The 27,133-nt window shown below is 37.7% G+C and overlaps 1 protein-coding gene across 4 annotated transcripts; it reads right to left on the bottom strand.

Annotated features, from left to right (window-relative positions):
* Positions 1 to 1,834: 1,834 nt before the first annotated feature.
* LOC120163090 (protein MODIFIER OF SNC1 1-like) lies at positions 1,835 to 26,122 on the bottom strand. Of its 4 annotated transcripts, none has more exons than XR_005519628.1 (12): positions 25,976 to 26,122; positions 25,843 to 25,884; positions 23,402 to 23,476; positions 8,172 to 8,252; positions 8,020 to 8,064; positions 7,520 to 7,889; positions 7,003 to 7,105; positions 6,424 to 6,501; positions 5,084 to 6,317; positions 4,747 to 5,014; positions 2,077 to 4,669; positions 1,835 to 1,999 (listed from the first exon to the last, which is right to left on the bottom strand). XR_005519628.1 is itself a non-coding variant. In XM_039173103.1 (12 exons), the coding sequence occupies exons 3-11, from the start codon at positions 23,431 to 23,433 to the stop codon at positions 2,168 to 2,170; spliced, it is 4,713 nt and encodes a 1,570-aa protein (XP_039029034.1). In that variant the 5' UTR covers positions 23,434 to 23,476; positions 25,843 to 25,884; positions 25,976 to 26,122; the 3' UTR covers positions 1,835 to 2,076; positions 2,151 to 2,167. The 4 variants fall into 4 exon arrangements, 3 of the variants coding, with proteins under 3 accessions (XP_039029034.1, XP_039029033.1, XP_039029035.1); XM_039173103.1 differs by having other exon boundaries at positions 1,835 to 2,076; positions 2,151 to 4,669; XM_039173102.1 differs by having other exon boundaries at positions 1,835 to 4,669.
* Positions 26,123 to 27,133: the final 1,011 nt, after the last annotated feature.

Below are 27,133 nucleotides of genomic sequence, written 5' to 3'. Positions count from 1 at the left end.
ATTTCAAATTACATCAACCAGAGCGTAGTGATATTATCAAGGCAGAATAAAAACCTGATGTCCTGTCATACTTATCCTTTCAGCCGCGTCACCTCAGTGCCATTGTTTTTTTGTTTTCTTATCCTAATATTATGGTATCCCATCTACAATTTCAAAATTCTTCATCGAACGTTTTATCGAGTGCCATTTGAATTCGAATTAAGGGAGTGTTTAATAGCTGAAAAAATATATTTTTTAAATATTTTTGTTTTTGTTTTTTGTATTCCATAGTTTGAAAATATTTTTTAAAAAATATATTTTGAAAAATATTTCTTAGTGTTTGATTGTTATAATCGGTTTTATAAAAAATATTTTCATGTGTTTAGTAGTTATAATTGATTTTTCTTAATATAATTTATTTTCCTAATTCTTTTGTATTTTTTGTAATGTTTTATCATCTTATTTTTCGCAAAATATTTTCTAAACTTTTCACTTTAAAATATAAACACTTAAAACATTTTATTAATTTTTTTTAGTTTTATACAAATTTAGAACCGTTGGATGAATGAAAATAGATGACTGAGATTAATAGTAGGAAATGAGAAATGAGAAGATATTCACTTGGAAAAAATAAGGAGTCAATTTCAGTCATCTATTTTTACTTATACAACGGTCTTAAATCTGTGTAAAACTAAAAGAGTTTTACACTGTGTAAGTATATCCTAACTTATATAATATGATTCAATATTATATTAATATATATTTCAATTATATTATAATAATATATGATATTATATTTTAAATTTAATAAAAAAATTAATACAATTTATTATTTTAAAAATATAATATTATTAATTTTTTAGTAATATTATTTTATACATTTAATATTAATATAATAATTTAGTATTATGTTAATAAAATTCTAATTATTAAAATATTTAAAATATATTTATTAATAATATAATATAATAAGTTATTTTAATATTGTAACAATATACTCAGATATATAATAGATCATGAATATAATTAATAATATTTAATATTTTTATTAAAAATATTTTTGAATAATTAATAAAGAGTAATATTATTTAATATTATAAAACATTTTAATAATATTTAAAATATATTTATTAATTTACATATTAATTATTAAAATATTTAAAATATATTTATTAATAAAATCATAAAAAATAATATTTTAATAATAATTTTGACATAAATAATATTGACTAAATTAGTCTAATATTTTAAAAGTAATAATTTATTATATTTGATATCTATAATATGAAAATTTATACCGTAAAATATTTGCTAAAAATTAACTTAATTTTTACGTAAATCACTTTTCAGGTAGTTCATTTTATTAAAAAAAAAATTGTATAACTAATTGTAATATACCAAACAATTAATGAAAAAAAATCTATACAATATTATCAAATCGCTTTCAAAAAAATATAATTCTACTTGATCCAAAAACTCAATTACAATGTAATAGACACTCGTACATTATGATCCACCAATCTAATCTACATTTGCTTCATTTTAAATTTTATAAAAAAAATTGCCAATTACAACGGTTATCTTTTTTTCTTTATTCTATAACTGAATAAATATTAAAACGAAAATAAACCCTCGCAAAGAAAAAAAAACTTGATTCGAATTTGATAATAAAATCAATTCAATTTATCAAATTGAAACAGTAGAATAGATATTTTTTAAAAAAGATGAATAAAATATGTGCAACAGATTTCTAACACGCGCACATAGAGACGAGAAAATCGATAATTCACACCCCCACCCCCCCACCCCCCCCCCACACACACACACATAAACAGAGAGATAGAGAGAGAAGTGGGAGACTAAAAACAGCTTACTTCACTGAAATACAAGGCTCAAACCAATGTGGCAAAGGTTCCACGGTATACAAACTGTGGCCATACCAAATTACAGTTGAAAACTACAAGAGTACCTTCAATCATTTTTTCCCCTAGGGACACCATCATCTGTCGTTCTCCTAGCCCTGCTCAATCCATATACCATCAGTTAAGAGAATTAATAGTCTTACAGCACAAAAAGCTGTCTACTCATGAATGATACCTGAAAATACGAGGGATCAGACCGTTGTCCATGGCAGATAGCGGTTTTTACCAAAAATAAAATAAAATACCTACCCTGAAGTCCTTCCTCACTACTCATAACCACCAGTGCCACTTGGACGTCCATGGAAGTTTCCCCCACCACGCCTTGGGTGACTCTGACCCCTCTCCCTGTACCTTCCACCTGTGCCATGAGATCCATCTCTTGGTCCTTCAGGATTATTTGCTCTATTATTATTATTATTTTTGTTGTTATTTTGGGGTCCGACTGGCTGGTACTCATAATGTGAATTGTGCCTCTGCCTTTCACAGTTTGCAGGGGTTTGCTGTTTCATTTCTTGACCAGATGAGCCCCAATCACCCCGGGAATCATGCCCTCTACCATATCGGTTATTTTGGTTTCCATTTTTGCGGAACCCTGTGGTTGAGCGCTGCTCATTTCTTGTATCCATATTAAATGGAGGTGCCTCGACTGGAAGACCAGGACCTTCGTTTGGGGAGTGTGGGCGTCCTTTAAGTGAAACTACATTCCTTTCCCTCTTAGACTCATGATGCCCGACATTTTGTTCTTCAACACTTCCTTTTTCAGAGACATGATCTTTATGAGACACGGTCACAGCTTTACTGGTTTCTTTGTCTGGTTGAAGTTGATGTGTCTTCTTAGCCTGAGGGGCAGAATCCTTTCTGTTTGTCCTACTAATTTCAGCACCAACATTTTGATCACTATCAGGCCTGCTTCCTCGTTGATTGATGGGTGAAGATTTTGGTTGCCAATGAGATGATGATCGATCCCCAACACCACGATTCTCTTTTGATTCAGCAGGTGAGTCTAATCGAACCATCTCAGGTGCTGACGATGGTGGGTTAAGTTGATCAGCTTCAGCATTGTTAATTTTCTTGCGATCAGAATTATAGTTGTTTCCCCCACCTTTTTGTCCCTTGAATGGATGCCGTTTTCCTCTGCCTGTCGTCCCCTGATGTCTTAAAACAGGTACTGATGGTACGGTAGAATCAGGATATTCAGGCATGTTCCAACCATCGGAAGTATCCCATTCATCATACTTGGGCTGCTCTTTCACTAGGCTGGAAGCAGCCTTCTGCTGTTGCTTCTGCTCAGCTGATTTCTCAGCATTTTTACTAGGATTGGTATGAAGTCCATCTTGCAAACCTTGCAAAGATGGCTCAGCCGAGGCACGTTGGCGCCAAGATCCATGTCCTCTTCCCTGCCTACCATCATTCCTAGACTCATTAGTGTTCCCCACAATCCCTGTGGATGTGCCGGACTGTTTAGAACATTCAATTCCATGGGACCCAGGATCTGCTCTTCCTGCAATCTCATCTGCTGCAGTCTGATTGTCCAAATGAGCTACTGTTTTCTGAGAAATTACTTGCTGAGCCATTTCTTTTGCAACAGGCTTCGGGATGTATCTCTCTATCTCAGCCCTCTTATTTCTGGCATTGTTTTGCACTTGATCATCATTCTTTGCCTGAGGAGCAACATCATTCTCAGCTGCCGACTTATGGCTGACATCTTCAATAATCTCAGCTTTGTTTTGTGACCGCACAGGTGCCCAGACAACAGCATCACCACTGTGGACTGCAGATTTATAAGCTTGTGGATTGCGTGGCATCCTGCGAGACTGCTGAGATTTCCACTGGTTATTCACTTGACTAGAGGCTTCTTCATAAGGAAGAGCTAAGTCCTGCGCTGAAGACTGGTTTCCATCCTTTGATTCAGTTGGAGACTTAAATGAGTTAATACCCAATTTACATTCAGAAGACTTGGGCTTCATACCCTCAACAGAGGAACGTGTATGACTTGTTTCTTTTGAAATCCCAGATGATAAAGAAGCCAAAGATGATGCCTCCACCACTTTATGTTTGTTCTTACCACTCCTATTATTTTTCCTTTTCTGGTGTATTGTGGAAGTGTTCACAACATTTAGGGTAGAAACTGACACAGAGATCAAGTCAATTTCACATGTGACAGCCTCAGCAGATGAAGCCCCATCAACTACTGCATCGGTACGAATATTTGGCAATTCAGTTGTACTTGTGATATACTTCTCACTGGAACCCTTATCTGATAAGTTAGGATCCTTTTTCCTATAGTCCACATGCTTCTGCTTCAAAGAGCTACCATCGCTAACCTGTGGGTGATCGTGGAGAGCAGCATCAGCATTATTAACTGGATGTGGCAAGGGCAAAGAATGGTTATGCATTTCGGCCATAGCCTTGTGAGCATTCCTTGTTGACACCAAGGGTTGTTGATTGGACATAACAGTGTTCTCAAGTTCCCCAGTGCTGATTTGACCAACATCTGCAACTATAGTTGGGCTTGAAACCAAGCATGTTATTTCAGATCTGCTTGGGAGGACATCATCAGCTAGTGTTCTGGATTCTTCTTGTTTACTCTGGACAGTCATATCTGGAACGGATTCCAGCTTCTGAGTTAAACCTTCAGCTGTCTGTGTACGTCTGTTCAACTCTTCTAATTTAGCCAGAGCCTTAGCCTTCTGGTCCCTAGCCCGCTCTTCCTCCTCATTTTGTCGTTGTTTGGCCCGCTGCTTTGCAAGTTCTCTCATCATAGCTCGCTGAAGAAAATGTCAAATAAGTTTGTACATTTAATTTAGGTTTAAAACAATGATGCATATATTATAAAGAAAATTACCTGTGCTTCACTATCACTAGGATCATACACAGGAGGCATCAACTCACCATCATCCCTTTTTGGGGGATATGATGCAGACTTTTCTAAAGCCTCTAATGGCACATGGTCTTCCACATTTGCATCAGAATTGTTTTCAAAACGTGTGGTGGATTTTACATTTGAAGAATCTATAACCGGAGGTTTCTTTCTCCATCCATCAACATCTTCAGAATTGAATCTTTCCCTGCCTCGATGATCAGTTCTACCATGCCTACTATGGGCAGATCTCCTGTAAACGTGTGTGTAAGTGAGAGCTACAAGCAAATTATCAAATAAAAGCATCTAGAAAGAAAGCAACCTGCTGTTGTCTACTCCAACAGCTGCCATGTCCATTCTCTTATCTCCAGATGAAACACCTACTTCATTAGAAGTAGGTCCAGTCATTCCAGAAGCAGGCATTCTATCATGAAATACAGCACGAGAACCAATAACTTCATTTGCAAAATGCTTCGCTACTTTCCCATCAGAGGCACGAGATTTTGCGTTTAAACTCTCTATTTTCTGAAAGAGACAGGAATCTTTTGCGGCACCATGGTCTTCTGTATGCTCAATTTTCTGTGCTGAAATGTCGCCATATGCCCTAGCATTTTTTACACCTTCAGATGACTTCACTTTAGATGAGATAGAATCCCTTCCATGGTGGTCAGTAATCTGAGTGGAAGCTTCTTCAACCACTGCCCTCATATTCACTTCTTCCTTCTTTCTTTGGTCCACTTCCCAATCATTTTCCCATGATGATGTTCTCTTTAGATCACCCTTCTCTACACTGGTCACAGTATCCTCTGACCTGTGTTCATCTTTTCCTTCCCAGCCATCATGCTGCTTAAGAAGAACCTTGTATGGTCCTCGTGTATCATGAGGATGGCCATATTCAAAATGCTTTGAAGCCAGTGCTTTTCCAGGAGGACCATGGCCGCCACCAGGCTTGGCATGAGAACCACCAGGATCTGGAGCATTTAGACTTGGATGCCGATTATAAGCAGGACCAGCTGGCATTCCCATAAATGGCATTTCTCGCTCATTTAAATTACAATAGCCCATGGGAGGACCAAAGTAGCCCTCATAAGGCACTGGACCAGGGTAAAATGCAGGTCTATTTGGCATACCTGGGCGGACAAAAGCATCAGGCATGGGGCCTCTATACATATCTCCATTTTTTGGATGAGGCCCCCTTGGCCCTACTCCTGGAGGAACTGGCCGTGGATTAGGAAGAGCACTACCTGGAATCTGAGGTTGATAGTAAGGAAAGGGCTCCATAGGGAATCCCCCAGGTGGAACTGGTGGCCCATATGGAGGACCGGCAGGAGGTCCTCTATACCAAACACCACCTGGATGATTGTTTATTGGTAGACCATGCCAACCATCATAATGCTGAGGATGGATACCAGTATTGGGGTATGGATGAGGTCCCTGGGTATCCGCATGCCACTTCTCCATGCTTGGTCGGATTCCATCTTCACTATATGAAGGATTCTCTCTTCTCCAAAAATTTGCAGCTCCACTCTTTTGATTTTCATTTCCAGAAATGTCAACTGAAAAAAATGCATAAACAACTTAATCATATCAGAGTGCCAATATCCAATATAACAAAAGTTGATGCAAAACCAAAATGATAGGAACAGAAAGTTGCACACAAACCAACAACAGAATTTCCAGTTCTCTCTTTCATTGGTGCTATTCCAGAGGATGAGCCAGGACGACCTTGGGAACCATGCTCTGCAGTCGAAGTTTAGTCGAGTTGAGAAAGAACAGAATAGAATAGCCCACTTGAAGGACATAAATCCATAAATTATCCTGTGATTATTCAAACTTCAAATCAAAGTAGAAAATACGTAACTGTAACTGATATCAATATCACAGCCTGGTGATGAGGCATCAAATGCCAATCAAACAAACTCCATCGATCAACATTTAAATACACAATCCAAATACCTTGTTAGGTCCAATATGATTTGTTTGTTAATAGAAATTTGTCTTCAGCGAATCAAGCTTTCAATATAGAACTTCTTGCCTTACAGTGATTGCACTACAAATGTTTAAACCTAAATGTTCAAAACTTGGTGCAGCATTTTTTTTCTTTATCAGGATGTGTATATCAAGTTTTTCATGGGGAAAATGTTCATTTGAGAACACAAACTCATGTAAAGTTTTAAAAGAAGACCGACCTTTAAACTGCACGAATAAATCTACATCAGAAATAACAAAAAAATAAAAAACCTTGCAACTCTGTGTTTTTTCCAGAGGTATCCTTTTCAGACCCAAGAGTAGGAAAATCTCCAGAAGTGAGAGAAAACCCATCATTCTTGGAAGATGACATTCCCTGCAATGAACAATTGTAACTGCCACATTTAGACACAGGAGCAAAATGCACGAGAGAAGACTTCATAGAAGGAATACTTGGAAGGAACTGAAGCATTTAAAAATGGATCAAGTTAGCCAAATCCTAAAATATTAAAATATCTCACTTCGCCACTCAAAACTGCTGAACTCACAAACCGTATTAAACCAATGCAACAACACCATGCAGCAAGCACCTCAATGTATAGTAAGCACCCAATAACAAATTATCAGAAAGGAACCTTGAGCACATAATCACAAATACAGTAACCACAATGTTCTTTAAACTATAACTGAAGCAAATACTTAAATAGCAATAAGTCTATATATTACATAAAAGAAACTTTATGGTTAAAATCAGTTAGAACCAATGAACTCATTGACTACATGACCATACCAATTTTTCAGCTGTCCCAGTTCCACCCCATGTCCCTGAATATTCATGAACAGGTTCAGCAAACCGTGATAACTGAGAGCTACTAGGCCTTGTTTCTGCACTTCGAGGACGCAAAGATGCAAGTGATGTTTGATTTGAAGCCAATAGCCCAGAAGATGACGATGGTCTAGAATCTGAACCCTGAGCAATAGTAGATTCAGGTGCTCTGTCACTCCCTGCGGTTGAAGGTCGTGTGCCACTGCCACCAGATGAAGGGCGGGCACTTAGATGGCTAGGTGAACTGCTACCACCATCAGTATTTGGAGACAATGTCGAGGAACCCCATGCATTTGATGAAGAAGATGATTTACTCCCCCAACTAAGAGTACCCCTATATGTATAGAACCACCAAAGCAACCGATAAGTATTTCTACCATCCAAACAACAATCCTCACATAGAAATCACAATAGGGGTGGAAGGTTAAAAAGGGAAAAAGGCATTTAGATATGGTACTACTCACTTGGGTACAATTTCCACATTAGGATCCAGACCATGGTTTTCTAACCTTAAAACAACAGAAAGTAAGAATAGTTTAAAGTGAAGAACTCCAGTGGCTTGTTTATTTAACCTTGAGAAAAGGAGAGAAGAATATGCAGTGTGGAAAAAAGTTACCTTTGACTAGGTAAGTTTATAGGTTTTGGAACAGCAACTTTTCCCAAAACAGTCATGCCACTTCGTCTTGCAGAAGCCCATCTGCATTAAAATTAGCATCTTAGATACAAAAGCAATTTTCATTGCAACGCATGATAAGCTAAGACCCATTCATTATTGTGAACCATACTGAAGAAGAAAATGGCAAAACAGTAGAGTAAAAGGGCAGATAATACCAATAAACAAGGTGTAACATTTTCTGTGCTCACTCGAAAATTATGTGATAACTGTAAAAATATGTGAGGTCACGGCGTGACCTAGATGCTGCAACTAGCGCAAAACAGAAAAAGCACCTGAAGCCCTTTCTGGTACATCGATCAAGCGCACACCTAATGCATCTAGGGACAAGCTTTTGTAAGGCAATAAACGTCAAAAAGACAGACTAATTGAAGGACTCTCTGATTTATTTATTTATAATTTATTTCATTAGATGTACCTTTAATAGTAAGAAAGGGAATCAAAATATCTACTAGATATTTGAGCATTCAGCAACAGACATGGAACCATAAGGAAATCATGAATATCAGCCAGCAAAAGAAAAATAAAATTTGGCATGTTTGGTAGATAATTGGACCACTCTCTAGAGTTATGTTGCCGGGACTCAGGTACAGGTTTTGTGGTACAAGTCTAGATGTCTGGCTCATAAATTGTCTTGAACCTATGACATGTGGATTTGGCACAAAAGGATCTAATAAAAGGATACTGGTTTGAGGATTTATTCCGCATATTAAATATTTTACAAAATATATAATACATTAGTATTCTATATAAATAAGATTATATTTTCTTTTCTTTTTTTGGATAAAAGTTGGAGGTCTCATTAAAAACTCCATTCGTATTCGTCCACATACTAACAAGTATGTTAACGAACATTGGAAGGAAGAAAAGAGTACCTAATATTTCATTAAATAAAACACCCAATACATATGAAAACACATAATACCCTCAAACGGGGATATACACCATTATAAAAAACCATAACCACCTAAAACTCTCGACTCCTCGACCACAAAAATCCAGAGACAATCAACCTATACCTAAGATATACCTCCAGCAAAAGAAAACAACCCAACACTTAATGACATAACATACAGAAAAACAACACCTGCGACCATAAAAAGGAAAAATCCGCCTCTGAAGGGAACTCCATAAAATACCATCACGATCCAAAATCAGCAAAAAAAATCTTCTCCTAAAGATATCTTCAATGGAACAAAACCACACTTCCTTCCCGTCGATCAATGTTTCCTTGCAACTTAATTCAGAACTCTTTTCTTTTGCTTGCATTTCTTCACCACACGATTTTTTCTTAATTTCCCAGGGAAAGGGGGCACTGCTGGGGTATCTTCCTTGTATTGCGTCACCGGATTGACCATTAGAAGTAATGAGACCCATCATAAGAACATCTTCCGACGCCCTGGGGCTAACTCCATCAGAATGGTCAACTGATTTATTAACTAGATGCTCCACGATATTAAATTTTGATTGATCCAAAGCCTCCATTGAATGAAACCCTGAATCTAAACAAGGAGAAGGAGACATTCCTGACCTAACACTAAAGATCATCCTCATCAAATTTGTTACTCGAATTCTCATCACTTTTGGCACTCTTCATGAGTGAAACCTTTTCTATGTTGGAAACTTCAATTGCAACATCTTCGACGAGGCAATTTAAACCTGAGAAAAACACTGACGATCCTGACAGAGAATTCTCTTACGATGCCCCAAGAGAATAAATCAGATCTAATGAATCATTGACTTCTTCAGAGATCCAAGACTTTGGTTTGAAAGAAGGCTCAACTTCATGAATCATGATTTTAAAAAAATTAGCACCAACCTTCAAACCCAACGACTCATCAATTCTTTTTTTTATAAAAGTTGGAAGTCCCATTAAAAACTCCCTTCGTATTCTTCTACATACTAAGAAGTATGTTGAAGAACATTGGAAGAAAGAAAAGAGTGCCTCATAATTTATTAAATAGAACACCAAGGACATGTGAAAACACTGAATACCCTCATACGGGAATATACACCATTACAAAAAACCATTACAAAAAACCATATCACCTAAAAATCCCCTATCGTCAAACAAAAAGCCCCAAAGACAGTAACCCGATTTCTAAAATATACCTCAAGTTGCAAAAGAACATAAAAAAATAGAAATCCAATACTTGCAACAAAAAACTAAAAGAAACGCCTCTGAATACAGCTGTCGAACAATTACGATCCAATTGACAGAACAAGTTTAAATGAAATATCGCAATCTTCAGGGACCCAAGAATTTGGTTTGAAGGAATGATCAACTTCATGCACCATGATTTTGAATAAATTAGCACCGACCTTCAACTCCAACAACTCGTTAATTCTCACTTGAGCCTTTGTGAGTATTTGAATTTTAGCCCGATCAAAAGACGATGGAAACTCACAGCTGTTGTCAATTGATAATAATTTTCCCCACTTAGCTACAATGTTTTTGAAAGTATCCCAATTCTAAGCGTGGAAAGGAACACCTTCGCAAACTAACCACACACGACGACACTCCACCACCAGACTCTCTGACCAAGCTTCAACTCTGGAAAACCAATTTGCAAGTGTCTTTATTTTATCATTATTCACGCTTCTAAACGAATCGGAATCTTCAAAAACCATTAGAACTACATTTCTAGCAGCTCTCATTAGCGTGAAACCATCTAGTCCTTTAACCTGCATTTAGTTAACCAGATTACCGATTTTGATGAAGTTCTTGCACCACCCCACAAGACAGTTACTCAACACGTGAAGTTTATCTTCGTCCACAACACCCTCAACTTCACAGTGTGTATTCCTCGAAACATCTTCCATCCCAGACTTACGTTGAACAACTGTCGAGGACTTCTCCAATAAGACTGTCGAGGTTTATATTTAGCCAAAGAGACTCTAATTTTGCTATCGTAAATATGAACACCATTCATCTTTGATATCGATTTCCTTGCTTCTTCAATTGTTGCAAAGCGAATGAACCCAAAACGAACCCCTTTCGAATTTCTTTTGTTAGGGATGAAGGCATCAATAACATGACCGTGAGTGCAAAATAAAGATCCAAGTCTCTTCCAATGGATCTTCTCTGGTAGGTTTTCAATGAATAACATGAAGCATCCACTTTTGTACCCATTACTCACATTTGTATGGCATTCCTTCCACCAATCATTAAATTCGTATCTCTCAGTTCTTGCTCCTTCACCAGAGTTGTTACCACTACACCCCTTTGTGCTGAACTCCTTGGTTCCAGTGTGGACAACATCTTCGGCAGGTTGAGCTGCTGATGCCTCTACTAAAGATCGCTTCCCAATCCCATAATTTCTTCGTTGTGAAGGAGGCAAACCTTCAGGCCTAAATTCCTTCTTTGTGGTGAACTCCTTGGTTCCAGCTTGGACCACATCTGCGATGAAGAGCTCTTTTTGAAACAAAGGTGCTTCCTTCCTACTTAAAAATTTGGCTTCCAGTGATACACCTCCTAAGGAAGCAACCTGTTTCTCAAGTTCCCCAACTCTTGCTTCTGCTTCCTCATATTTTTCTTCAGCAGAACGAAGCTAGACAAGTAGGTTTTCATTCTCTTCTTGTAGCATTTTAAGTTCATCACAAAGTGCAGTAGCTTCATGCTGCTCTCCAGCGTCTTTCTTTAAATTGTCCTACATCAGCTGTAAACCTCTCGTCTTCATCGGTGGTCTACGAAGCCATGACTTGAGCAAATCTATTAGAGGCGGCTTTCGCAGCACCATTTTGTGTGCGTTTGATCGTCGAGAGCCCACTATTCGCACCCAGCTGCAATCGCGACGATGCGCCGGAGACGATGATCCTGAACTTTTCGAACCTCTGCTCCACTATTGTCCGTAGACCCGACACCTAGTCCTCCGATCCATCACTTCTCGACTTGGCCTTTCTGTTAATGTGTAGTAATCTTGCAGTTGTCTTATGTATGTGTTCTATCTAGAACATAGCACATAAAAGGTCGAGACGGCGAGGAAAGATCGAGAGAGGCAACACCGAAGGAGATCGAAAACTTATATGCCGAAATGATTTCTGTCGTTTTTGAGGAGGTGGGGGCCTTATTTCGTGAATCCAATTTCAGATCTGAATTACTGCTATTTGAGCGAGCCAAACAAGTTTGATTGTGCCTCAAAAGCCACCGGCGACAGCAGCCGATGTGGTGAACATCGGCGTAGATCCACTGTATTGAAGGTTCTCCCTGAAGAAACGAAGCCCATATCCTTGTTGCTGGCGTTGAGGCGATCAGACCTTGAAGATACGGTGGTCAACGACCACTGGAGGTGGCAGCCGGCACGACGTCTGGCGACAGCGGAGGAGCAACCAGCCTAGAGAGGAAGGATGTGAGGATTTGAATTTTTGCCCGATCAAAAGATGAAGGAAATTGAGAGCTTTCGTCAATTGCTAATAATTTGCCCCACCTAGCTGCTATGTTCTTGAAAGTACCCCAATTCCAAGCGTGAAAAGGAATTCCTTCGCAAACTACCCACACTCGACGATACTCCACCACTAAACTCTCTGACCAAGCCTCAACCCTGGAAAACCACTCTGCAAGAGTCTCAGATTGTTCATTCTTCACCCTTCTCAACGTAGAAGAGTCCTCAAATATCTTTAGAACAAAATTCCCAGCAGCTCTCATTAACGAGAAACCAGTGAGTCCTTTGTCTTGCATTTGGCTAGCAAGATTGCCGATTTTGGTAATGTTCTTGCACCACCCCATTAGACAGTTACCCAACACTTGAAGTTTAGCTTCGTCAACAACACCGTCTACTGTATAGAGATTATTCCTTGTAACAACGTTCGTCTCAGACTTTTGGTGAACAACTGGCGAAGACTTTCTTAAAAAGAATGTCTTGGGTTGTATTTAGCCAAAGAGACTCCAATTTTGTTACCGTCAATGCGACAACCATTCATCTTTGAGATTGCTTTCCTGGCTTCTCCAATTGTTGCAAAGCGAATGAACCTGAAACGAACTCCCTTTGAATTTCTTTTGGTTGGAATGAAAGCATCAATAACCTGACCGTGGGAACAAAATAAAGATCCAAACCTCTTCCAATGGATCTTATCTGGTAAATTTTCAACGTATAACGTAAAGCAGCCAGTTCTATGCCCATTATTGATTTTTGGGTAGCCTTCCTTCCACCAATAATTAAAACCGATTCTCCCACTTCTTACTACTGCACCTGACTTATCACCACAACACCCATCCTCAGAGATATGACCAAGAACCTACTCTATTTTCGCAGCTTCCTCTTTACTCTCGTAAAGCCCCAACTTAATCGGAAACTTATTCAAATATGTATTCTGCTGATTATTAGCCTTAGTCAGGCCCGCAAGGGATATAGGCTTCGTTATCCTATAATTATGCGGAGACGACGGTGGTAGCAACAAAGATCCGTTATTGCTTTCAGTCTCCATCGGTTTCTGCTCTAATCCAAACCAGAAAAAGGCCTAATCTTGGATTTAAATCTAAATCCGATATAAACCAAGCATAGGAGACGAAGGTCGAACCGATGTAACAACTCGTTAACTCTTCCTCTTATGGAACGTCTTCAAATCTGCATTCCTGCGTTATACGAGCGCCGGTGGATGCTCATCAGCTCCGTCTCGTATTCGTTCGTTCTCTCATTTGATGGTTCATCAGGGAGAGATTCGTCAGAAATCGGGAGATTCGAAGTTCTTCTAGATCTACGCCGACCTATTTCTATTTTGAAAAAACCAGCGTCAGAACCATGTCCGGGATGAAGAGAGGCTTCGAATGGTATTTTTCTTTCTTTTCCGATGTCGGCGAGCGACGGTCGAAGCTTATTGACGGTGACTGGTGCGACAGCGAAGCGGTGGCTGACCGCTGGGTTGTAAATGGAGTGACATCAGGGAGTGTGGATGAGATTTTCAGAGAATGGATTTTTTAAATCCCCTGGATTCTAGAGAGAGGCGGGAGCTTCTTTCACTTCCTTTTTGGTTCCGACAACATTATAAGATTATATTTTCTGTAAAAACTACAATTGAGTTGAAAATATTTTATTTTATAAACTTTCAATAATTTGAATCCATTAGTAATAAATGAAAATACTTTGGACTAGATTTTTTTTTATATGAATTGCAGGCCTCGTTAAAAACCTCCTTCATGATTAAGGGAGCTTATAGAGAAGCTCCTTAATCAGCGGAAGGAGGAAAAGAGTGCCTTAGGATTTTATTAACCATAGAAAGAACACGATACAACCAGGGAGCCACCCCCAATATAAACAAAACAACAAAAACAACCACAAACAATCCTACCAGAACCAACCTAATCCAACAAAGCAACAAGAACAGCCTAAAAAACAGACTGGCCAAACTAAAAACCTAAACGTGGCTCGATAGACTCCCAACCAAACAAAACAACCATAATAAAAGCCAAGGGTGACAACTGACTAAAACCATATAAGCCAACTTCTAACTCAAAGGCCACGGAGCTTTCACATGATAAGAATACAAAAAAAAACACGCACATAGCCGCCTTTCCACCACATCAACTCATCTTGTTGGCTAAATACCATCCGAACTTCCATCTCCAAACAAAAAGCATGGTGCAGATCACCTGAAACTTCTACTTCTTCCCCCGCTATAGTCTTCCGACAACAGATACACTACTAAGCCATTAGACTCACGACCCAAATCTTTCCCAATTTGGACTAGATTTATTTGGATTGAATTTATATTTTAAATTAAAAATATTTTGGGCCATACACATTTCATCTTTATGCCTAAATTTTGCTTCTTTTCCCCTTCCGTTTGCGATTTTATCATCTCATCTCTTTTCTTTTTTCTCAAGCTGAGGCCCAAATTATGAATTTTTTCAAGCCCATGCCAAAATCGCTTTTCAACCTAATTATCATCACCTTTTGGGCATTGCAGCTGCTGCTTCTTTTTCTCCCTTCTCCTTTCCCATTTTGTCTCTTTTTTGCTTTCTGATCTGCCCTTAAGCTCCTTTCTGATCTGCTATCTTTTACCAGCTCCCTTCCACTTCTCCTCCTCCCAATTAATAGAGGTTGTATCCAAGGAATCCAGAACAAATCCCATACCCAAGTCAGTTTCAATAGGGGAATGACACCAAAATGGATGAGTCCAACAACAGAGCTTTAGGATTCGTTATCATGATTATATACTTTTAGCTTGTTTTATTTATATATACACATATTGCACCTCTCAAAAGACTTTTTCCATTTGGGGTTATGGGCTAGCTTTTTGTGTCGTTGGGAGGTTTCCTTTGCAATTCTGGAGTGCCCTGTAGCTTTATTTTCAATTTGGGCTGATCTTGTACCCATATCAAGTGTTTGGGGGTTTATCTCAGAAGCCGTTATGTGGTCGATTTGGAAAATGAGAAACAATATTATTTTTTAATAATGGGATATTGGATTGTGCTCTTTTATCTTTTCTCTCGAGGTACAGAGTGGCAGCATGGTTTTCTTCAAAATTTCCAAAACTGATGGTCTCTTTTGATAGCCTTGTGGGGATATTGTGCTAGCTAATCGTGTGATGTGCTCTGAAAAGAGGTCTTCAAAGGTAGTTAGTTTTTTTTTTTGATAGGAATAGGAGGTCTCATTAAAAACCTCCCTCATAGTTGCCTCTTGATAAGAGGTAACTAGCGGAAGGAGGAAAAGAGTACCTCAATATATTAGTAAACCCGAATTACATAAAACTATAACTTACAACATCACCCGAATTAAAATACCAAACATAACCGCTAACAGTAAGGACATTCAACCTATCCCCTCCTTAGCTAACTTGTCCGCCTCCCAATTACAAGCCCTAGGAATCAACCTAACCATAATATCCCTACCCGAAATTACATCCCCAATTTCCCGAACCAAAGAACTGAAGAACGAAGGAGCCTCAGTAGGCCTGAAAATCCAATCCACTGCAGTCTTACAATCACTTTCGAGAATAAGTCTTCCCTTCGACGCCCAGTCCGAATGTAGAAATAGATCAATTCCTTCTTTAATGGCTTTTAACTCAGCAAACAGAGGAGGACCAGGTCCGACAGGCTTAGAGAAATAGATCACGGTAGAGCCATTCGAATCTCTCAACAGACCTCCGATTCCACCCTGCAAACCATCACTTCTAACTGCCCCATCCACATTGAATTTATAAAAATCAGGTGGAGGTGAATACCAGCACAAATCCTTCTTCTTCTTCTGAAAATTGACTGCTAAACCATCTGCCAGCCTTGGATCTCCTATTAATAGATCTACCTGGATGTTAACTTCTGGAAATTTAGCTAGAAACCATTTGGCCAGCCTGAATCTGCAAATGAAGAACAGTGTAGATCTCTCAAAATTCCATTTTTCAAACACCACTAAGTTCCTAGCCTTCCAAATCGACCACATAACAACACCCGGGATGTATTTCCAAATAGAAGAAGAAGCCTTCAAATCAGACCATGAACTAAGTAGAGACGGGGGATCTTTGGGCAGAACAGTATTAACCTCCCATAAATTGATGAACAAATTCCACAACTCCCAAGCTACAGGACAAAACATAAATAAATGATGAATTGTTTCTTCCTCCTTTTGGCATAAAGGACATGATAACTCTTCCAAAGGAATACCTCTTTTCTTCAATTCCACTCTAACAGCTAATTTCTGGTGAGATAATTGCCATAAAAATGTTTCAACTTTTGGGGGAGCCAATCCAAACCAAACCCATTTCTCCCACTGAAAATTTCCTCCAGAGCTTCGAATAAGAGCTGATCTACAGGCCTTAACTGAGAACAAACCATCTCCACTCCCTGACCAAATTAGGAAGTCATCAACAGCATCAATCAAGACAATATTATCAATCAAAGTCATTAGCGATATCCATTGATCCAATTCCCAATCACATAAATTCCTCCTTAGACAAATATTCCAACTCCAACAATTATTATCATAGCAGCCAAAGTCCACAACTTTCCCCGTTTTGTTTATCGATAAAGCATAAATCCTAGGGAATTGTTCTTTTAAGGTGGAATTATTAGCCCAAATGTCATTCCAGAATTCGATTGATCTACCATTCCCCACTTGGATCTTGGAATTGGACCTCAGACAATTCCCAATATCGTCATTTTTCTCATAATTATTCACAATTCCTCTCCATATCCATGAATCTTGCGGGTTAACAGCCTTATTAATTGAAAGAGACAAATTGGTAATATTGTGCTTGCAACAGATCATCTCCTTCCACTGAGAATGTTTATCATTTGCAAACTTCCAAACCCACTTCCCCAGAAGCACTCTATTCGCCATCGACAAATCCAGGACACCCAAACCACCCTCCTCGTACGGTTGACACACAATTTTCCAATTCACCCAATGAATCCGCTTCTTCGAGGGATCGTCCCCCCAAAGGAATTTAGCCATCAGAGAATTCAACTTTTGATTAATCTTTAGAGGGATTTTGAAGATAGAGAGAAAGAAAATTGGCAAGGACGACAAAACAGACTTCACTAATACTAATCTCCCTGCCATCGATAATGTTTTTGCTTTCCAGCCCTCTAATTTGCTATTGAACTTCTGCAGAACTGGTTCCCACAACAGATCCGAATTTCTGTAAGTGCCTATCGGTATACCAAGGTATGTCATAGGAAGAGCCCCAACACCACAACCTGCGAACGTAGCCCATTCCTTTAGAACCTCCTCATCCATATTAACACCAAATAACTTGCTCTTTGATAAATTAAGTTGGAGGCCTGTCATTAAGCCAAAAATCCTCAAAACTCTCCTAATATTCATAATTTGAGCAGAAGAGTCCCTGCAGAAAAGTATTAAGTCATCTGCGAATTGTAGATGCGTCAAATGAAACTTATTTTCCGCCCTACCAACACTGAACCCTTCAAACAGAGCACAATCAGCGGCCTTAATCAACATTAGATTCAATAATTCCCCAACAATATTGAACAGCATAGGAGATAAACTGCAGCCTTGCCTTAACCCTTTCCCCATCTTGAATTCATTGGTCGGAGAACCATTGACAAGAACAGAAATTGAAGCGGAGGAGATACACAACTCAATCCAAGAAAGCCACCTATTTCCAAATCCCATAATTCTCAGGAGTCTCAACAATATCGGCCATTCCACCGAATCATAAGCCCTTCGAAAGTCCACCTTGAAAACAACACCTTTCCTCTCTTTTTTCCTCCAATCATCAATAACTTCATTAGCCAAGAAGACACAGTCCAGTAGCTGCCTTCCGGGAATGAAGGCAAACTGTGACGGACTAACCAGAACACTAATAACAGCCGCAAGCCTTCTAGCTAGAACTTTGGAAATTATTTTATACAAACTGCCAACTAAGCTTATCGGTCTGTAATCTTCTATACCTTCAGGATTTCTGATCTTTGGAATCAACGTTAGGAATGAATGATTGACCCCGTGCTCCCAAATCCTTCCATTATAAAAGTCCTCGACAAATTTCATAATGTATGACTTCAGAGATGGCCAAAATTTCTTAAAGAAACCCATGGTGAAACCGTCTGGCCCCGGTGCTTTGGCACTGTCCGAGTGGAAGACTGCCTCCCACACCTCCTGTTCTGAGAATTTAACTTCAAGAAGCTTCTTTTGATCATCTGTCAATTTAGCAAAAGGCAAATTGATTTTGTCCACCTCTAGGGTTGTTACCGAGTTAAAATTGTCCTTGAAATAATTAAAAACAAAGCCTCTCAGCTGATCCGGTTCTGAAATAACTTCCTCAGCTACCTTCAATGAAGAAATGGTGTTAAACCTATTCCTATTCAACGCACACATGTGGAAAAACTTTGTGTTTCTATCCCCCTCAATACTCCATCTCACTCGTGACCTCTGCAGCCAAATGCTCTCCTCCTTCCTATGCAAATTCCACAACTCCTTCCTCGCAACAATCATCAAGTCCCGTTCTTGAAAGGAAGTCCCCTCTTCCTGTAGCTTCAATTCCATACCATTAATTCTGGATTCTAATTCAGAAATAGCATCGGAAAGTCCCCTGTGATTATTCCTTGGCCAATTCCTAATAGCCTGCTTAGTTCCTCTAAGCAGTGAAAACAGACCCCTACCACCAATACCCCTCCTTAGATTTGATAATGACGATTCCACCGCCCCAACAAACCCATCTTCCTGAAGCATGTAATTATAGAACCGAAACGGCTTAGGGCCCCAATTATTGCATTCTTCTACCAACAAAACTGGATTGTGATCCGAAAGGGATTTGGGAAGCATTTTTGGATCACATTTGGGAACTGATTTAAAAATGATCCACTAATCAAAAATCTATCCAGCCTTACCCATGTAGTTGACTCTCTATTATTGGACCATGTAAATCGCCCCCCTACTAGCGGTAAATCCATCAAATTTGAAGACTGAATAAAAGACCTAAGCAGATCCATAGAGTGCCAATTCTGAGTAAACCCACATTTCTCCTCAGGGTCTAGATAAGCATTAAAGTCCCCCCCCAAGCAGACCGGCAAGTTGATGCTTTGAACAGCACATAAAAAATCCCTAAAAAATTCCTCTTTATCAGCCTCTACTGATGGACCATACACATTGATAATGACACATTCAAAATTGCTCATCTTAAACTTCCCTGATAATGCCATAAATCTTCCACTGTTAATCTGTGCACTAACCTCAAAGTCATTCTCATTCCATAAACATATTAGACCTCCTGCCGAACCATCAGCTGGAACAAAACAGCTGCCTCTGAGCAGATTACCCCCAAGCTTTCTTGTTAATCCACTTCTACAGACATTCAATTTTGATTCTTGAAGTAGTAAAATAGCCGGCTTTTCTCTAAGAACCAACCTCGACACTGCCCTGATTTTTTCAGACTTCCCAAGCCCCCTAATATTCCATGTAATCATTTTTAGTTTTGACATTTTAATTAATAACATTCAACACCAAATACAATCCACAAGGTACAATCAGGAGGCCTTTCCAATCCCCAACAATTCCATCTTGAAAATCTCATCCTCTACAATTTGATTCCCCCCTTTAAAAGAAATTCCCAGCATGTCACAGACTTCCCTAGTATGTTCCGCTTCCTGCCTGGCTTGAACAGAGTCTTGAGATGGCTGAGACACCTCCCTAACGTATTCCACTGACTCCCTGTCCGTGCTACCAGTCACCCTCCTATATATTCTATCATGAAATCTTACTTCCACTTCACCCTCCGAACATACACTACCCGAATGACAAGGAGCAATTCTGAACCTTCTCTTGTTCATTAGATTTGTTGACCGAGAAAAGCCCTGACCAGAATTTTTTGTAGACTCCAAACTGCTCTCCTTATCTAAGAATCTACCCTCCACCTCATGGTCAGCAGATACACTATTCCTATCCATGTCCATTTGTCTATGAGAATTTATCGCATTATCCTCAATTATACTCCGCTGCTCAATAGCCTGCTCTACGATCAATTCGACGCCCTGCTCAGCTTGTACCAATTCCTTCTCCCCCCCTGAAATTATAATCACTTGCCTAGGATTATCAACTTCTACAGGGACCAAAGGATTGACTAAAATGTTATTGGGCTGGAAAATTAGTTTGTCTCCAATTCTTTTTACGTTATATGCAGGCCCATAAGGACAGATTTTCATAGTAGAGTTTAGGGGAGACTCATTAACATCAGATTGGTTTTTTTCATCGGGAGAAGAACTTTCTCTCAGACCTAGTCCCACGTGACCTTCCACTTGGACAGACCTATTTTCCACAAAACCTGACAGCCCACAATTGGACTTTCCTGCATTTGACTTTCTTGAAGTAGCCTGACCCTCAGTACCTCCATTCATACCACTATTATGACCATTATTCAGCCAAGAAGTAACTTTATGCACAGAAATCTCTGCAAAATCTTCTCCTTCAACTGCTCTTTCTGGAACACAGTCCTCCTCTGACTCGGAAAGGACAGAATCCCTGTTCACCTTGTTTGAAAATTTCGCTTCCATCTTCCTCCCCAGTTCATTCGGCTGGATCAACACAGACCCCATGAGAATCTTAACTTTGAAAGATCTACCATAAGAACCTACAATGACCATTTCTGGAACATCGAAGGGACTCTCCACCCTTAACAAAACCTTCGCAGACGAAAGGTCGTATCTCATCTTTGATTCTTCCTTAAAACAAATGAACCTTCCCCAATCCTTAGTAAGCTTCTCCAAGAAAGCCTCATTCCAGCACAATAAGGGCAAACCACACAGTTCTATTTGGCACAAAGCCAAAGGAACACCATTCTCATTAACTGCTGGAGCTAACCAATCGAAACACAAGGACAACACTTCCTTCTTGTTCTCCCAAGCATAAGAAAATTCATCAACAGAATTAAAAGTGATGATACAAGCCTTCCAAGCATAACCCCATCTCGACACCTGAATTCCCAATCCCTCTATCTCCATGGCTTCCTTTACCGACTCATAATCATAAGTTGATTTCATTATTCCTGTTAATGATCGTTTCACCCACTTGAAATTGTCTGACGCAATATGCATCTCCCACACGTTCCTCACACCAGTAGCATTTCGTTTGCTGCCCTCCACCAACATCTCCGACTCTTGTTCTCTTCTCTTGTTTACATCAGACCTCGCTACTTCCTTATACGTTCTGCCATCCCTGAAGCTTTGCATCGACTTTGCCTTTAGCCCATTTGAAACCAACTCCTGCTCTCTTGACTTGAACCTCAACATACTCTTCCCATCATCGACCTCCTTCTTAGTTCCCTTCTGATACTTAGCAACCCCTACCGATAATCTCCTCCCATCGAACCATCTCCCATTCACAGACTGGATAGCTTTTTCCCTACTTTCCTCATCAATAAATTGGACAAAAGCGAATGTTGAGGACTTGTACTTTGATTTCTCTAAAAACCGCGGAATGAATATTCTCACAACCTGACCATAAGGGCTAAAAAACTCTCTAAGAACTCGTCTTGAAACCCTCTTACTAAGATTGTCAATGAACACTGTCCATTCCTCAGTAGAGGCAATGGACTTTTTCGAGTTTTCTGCACTTCTCTCTCTACCTATCTCACTCATTGTCTCAGAACCTTCGTTCCTCCCAGTGTGATGTCAATCACTCAAAGGTAGTTAGTTGGTATCCACCTCCTTTCGGTTTTGTTAAAGCAAATGTAGACGGTGCTATGGACAAGTGGTGGTCGAAGGATGGCATTGGTGGGATGATTCGAGATAAGAAAGGAGTGGTGTTGGGTTCGTTCTCTGAAAGTATTGGATCCGGACCTCCTATTATGGCAGAATTGATGGTTGTGAAGAGAGGATTGAATTTGTTTCTGGATTTGGGGATGTCGGCAAACCGAAGGCTTATTTTGGAATCCGATAGTACGATGGTCGTGGATTGGATAAAAAATAAAGCTAGTTCCAACCCGATGTTCCTATCCTTAGTCAAAGATATCGCAGAGATTGTGGTTGATAAAGGTGTTATAGTATGTCATGTGGTGAGAGCAGCTAATTGGGAAGCTGATAAATTCGCCAAACTAGGGAATGGTTAAGTGGGGGTGATTTATTTATGTTGTTGTTTTGTTTTCTTGGGATTAGTTCACAGCTTTGGTCATTGTATAAGTTTTTTCCTGGCTGAGTTATTTAGGAGGTAGTTTTGTGTAGGGTAATAACAAATGCACAATTGTAGTGCATCTTTGCACAGTGTTGAATGCTTCCAAGGGTACTTGGTGGAAGTGTGTTCTTATTGTACTTGGATATTATGAAATAAAATTTCTAAGGCACTCTTTTCCTCCTCCCAATGTTCGTTGAGTCTTTGTTGCTTGACGGATATGAGGGGGGTTTTAATGAGGCCTTCTTTTTTATAAAAAAACAATTTAAAACACTAAAAGATAAAATATAACAGTAAAGGTGGAGGACAAGTTTAGTAGCATTCTAAATCAGTACAATAGTCATTATAATTTCCTCATCCTTTTGAATTAGTTCAACAGTGCCCAAGGAAAATCAAATATATCCTAAAGAATTAATTCCAAACATATTTAATCAATTAGGCTAGGACTCTCTAATAGTTAGCACATGAAGCAATTCCTAGGTAAAAACATCACTTAAGTTTCTGTCAATATACCAACACCAGAAGCCAAGTAGGAGTATAAATGGTCGAATTTAAAAAGGCAGCAAAATTGTCATTCAGACAAGTTTCTCAACAATGGAAGATTTCGAAAAACAAAATTACCTCCGTTCTCCAGATAGCGGACTTGATGTCATGGTTCAGAATTTGTTGCAAGGTCATTCATAAAGATTGAAACACCTGAAAAGAAAGAACAATTGATTTCCATCATTTGAACACTTTCAATGAGCAAAAAATATTCAAATTGAGAACAATATAATGTTGTAAACAAGCAGAATATGCTACATGGAATATCCAACAATAATATTATCTTAGTATGCAAATCTCAGCCCAGAAAAGACATGCACTACATGTTTGTCTCTGCGTATTAATCTAGGAAACTAAAACTTTAGCAACAAGCAGAAAGTCAACACCAATCCCCTGAAATCCAATTCCTTATAGGTCAAGATCCCGCAATGATATCATACAAGAACTGATAGCACATAGAAAACAGAATAATCAACACTTAACAAGGTAGTTGAGTATTGATGCAAAGATGGCCAGAAAAGAAAGACAGAAAACAGTACATAGGTATAGATATATAACATTTTGTTTGACTGACAAAAATAAAAAAAGGGAGGAAAAACAGCAATAACCTAAAAGGTATGTTAGTAACAGAATGTGAAAGTTTTTCACATTAGCTGCTTACCAGTAATGATAGCAAGAAATAAATTATCTGCAACACTTTCAAATATTAAAACCATAAATATTTAATTTTGTTTGACTGACAAAAATGAAAAAAGGGAGGAAAACAGCAATGACCTAAAAGTTATGTTAGTAACAGAATGTAAAAGTTTTTTCACACTAGCTGGTTACCAGTAATGATAGCAAGAAATATATTATCTGAAATATTTTCAAATATTAAAACCAAAAGTATTTAATTTTATCTCACGAAATTTTGGCTTCATATTCCTTTAGAAAATATAAATAAACCTTATTTTTTTAATTGAACGCTCATATCTGACTTGATACAAAGATTATGAAAAATGTTAACTTCAGATATTTTTTTTGAAAAAAAAATATCATACAAAATTCATGTTCAAAGGTTTTAGTGTAAAGAAGTTTAGAATATCATAATACTATGATATACAGAGTAAAAACTTTGGGAGTTAAAGAAGTAAAAACAAAAGGAAATTACAAAGTTTTGGAAAATCACAAACATGGCAGAAGCAATAACTGAATGCACCCGATAGGCTAGCATAAAACTTCCACTTCATTATCTTTCCAATCTTCACAATTATACAAACCAATAAACATATTATGAATATTAGTAAATAAGCTGGACCTCCTTTTATCTAATTGCAAAGCAACAAACCAGAGTAAAAGAGATTTTATCATTTATCACTTTCTTATCCCAAAAATTTCCACAAAATTTACATACAGAGGGCATAAGCATGCATTCAGTCTTCTCATACAATAACTTCTATAAACTACATGCCAATTTTGTAAATCCTATCTGTAAGAATGCACAAAAATCAATCAAGCTAGGTCTACAGGCAGCCCTAGTACTCCTCTCAAGAAACAATATAACCAAACTTGACAAAAAGCTTCTCAAAGCCCTAGAACCACCAGAAAATATGTTATGCATCATAGTCCATCCAAATTATCGTCAATGAGCATTTCCAACATTTTAACTCAGCATGTGAACAAAAATGTTATCAAGTAAAACTCACTGAAGCAAATAATCATTCACCAATCAAAAATGGAGAGTATATTGTTGGCTTAGCATCTATCTTCACCTCTAAACTCTCTGCAGAATTAGTAAAAACTCAAAAGAAACCAAATATCCTACAAACTCCAAGTATCAGTTGAGCAAGTAAATACAGTTCCACTATTTATAGTTTGCTTATTTCTCCTGTTTCCTTGCAATATTGCATTTCATAAGTAAGGACAACAAAAGACCCACACTACTAAACGGGGCTTCTTAGTGAACCCATGTCCAGCATCTTCTTATTCTCTTCACATTTACAATATAACCAGTCCAAAAATCACCCTTCCCAAGTTTCAAAATTCACCCGTCCCAGGCATTTGGTAAACCGTGATTTCACAACACTAAACATGTCTTGTAAATATCTTCTTCACTAACATCACTAGCAGTTATATCTGCAGCGATCCCTTTTTCTACTCTCTCTTTAGAAAACTTCTGTACTACATTTTGTGATACCCAAAATTAAAAAGATAAACAAAAAGGAAATAGAACATTCACATCAATAAAGTATTATCACCCTTTAAAGTACAAGGCTAAATAAATTATTTAAGGCCTAAAAAAAGTTAAACCGAACAAAACGGCTTCCAGTTATTTTAGTTCCCCAGAAGATCAAATCACGACCCCGCTCAAAATAAAAGTGAATCAGATGGCTCATGAATTAGGAAGACAATAGACATCTCTTTGGAACCATGTCTTCTTATCGAACGGTTGTTTCGCGGGAAGCAACAAGCAAACTCTAGAATATAAGAAATACATAGAATGGGAAAGGAGAGAAAACAAAAAACAAGGAATCCCTTGCCTGAGATAAGATGGAACTGGGGAGCCGTCCTCTAAAGAAACCCTAAAAAGAGAAATGAAATCATAAATATGCTTGCCTTTAATTTAAAACTAAAATAAAATAAGAAGAGAGAGAAAGAGAAAGACATCGAAACCTCGCAGTTCGATTAGATCGCGAGATTGGAAAATATGGAGTGGAGGAGGGCGAGGAGGCTGTGAAGGCCGCAGATCGGAAGAGAATAAGAAGAAAAAAAGCGAGAGAAAACAAAGAAGGAAGTTGGGGATGGTGATTGGACGAGTGACTCCTGTTTTTAATATCAAATCAGGAATATTTTATTTTGTTTTAATTTCAAAAAACAAAAGGGTAAAGTAAATGTCGATTTTCGGGCACAAATTTTTTACTTGAAAAAAAAATAATATAGATAAAAAATAATTTTTTTAAAAATATTTTGGGAGTCGACATTGATCTTTTTAGGTTAAGTCTAAAAATTACATTTTAAAAGAGTTTTTTAAGAAAACATCAGTTAAAAGATAAACTGATTTGCGTTTAACCAAAAATTCGTTCTTTTTAGAAATAAAAAGGGATTCGTGGTCAGTTACGTTTAGGGAATGATTAGCACCCCTACAACGCCCAAATTTGATACTTTATTAATTATAAATTATCTTTATTATTGAAAATTTAAAAGTTCAAAAATATATTTAATTCATAATTTTGTTAAGTTTATTAATATAATTTTAAGATAATATATTAATATATATATTTTATTAAACAACATATTTATTTATTTAGAAATATCAGAAAATGACTTCTAGGTGCTTTAAGACAGCTCTTTTCTTAATATTAAAAAATAAATAAATTTTAATAGAAAATAATATAAAAATAGATTTATATATTAAAATATTTATTTTTTTTATTTAAAAATATCAGAAAATAGACATCCAGTTGCTTTAAGACTGTCCTTTCTTAATATTGATAAATATATTTTAAAATATGATTGAAATGATTTTAAAATAATATATTAAATTTATAAATAGGATTTTCATAAAATAAATAAATATTATTTATATATATTTATAAGACTTAGATAAATATTATTTATATATATATATATATTGACATAAATAATAAATAATAATACTAATGATAAATATATATAATCATAAATATATGAAAGTAAAATATGATTAATAAAATTAAAACATAGTATTAAAATGTAAAAAGTAATAAAGCTTGTAATTGGGCCGAGTTGATTTGTAATTGGGCTCCGGGTTTTGGGCATGCAATGTATTAAAATTAATTAATTATTTAATAA

The sequence above is a fragment of the Hibiscus syriacus genome, unplaced genomic scaffold (genome assembly GCF_006381635.1).
Source record: "Hibiscus syriacus cultivar Baekdansim isolate YM2019G1 unplaced genomic scaffold, ASM638163v2 tig00111427_pilon, whole genome shotgun sequence".
NCBI classification, from domain to species: domain Eukaryota; kingdom Viridiplantae; phylum Streptophyta; class Magnoliopsida; order Malvales; family Malvaceae; genus Hibiscus; species Hibiscus syriacus.
This window is presented reverse-complemented; position numbering and strand designations above follow the sequence as displayed.

Bases quoted from the DNA above. Each gene is read 5' to 3' on its own strand.
- LOC120163090 (XM_039173102.1), bottom strand. From the start codon at position 23,433: ATGACATCAAGTCCGCTATCTGGAGAACGGAG. The intron at 7,890-8,019 runs GTGAGTAGTACC...CTATACATATAG, and splicing joins AATGTGGAAATTGTACCCAA to GGGTACTCTTAGTTGGGGGA. The intron at 4,670-4,746 runs GTAATTTTCTTT...CATTTTCTTCAG, and splicing joins CTAGTGATAGTGAAGCACAG to CGAGCTATGATGAGAGAACT.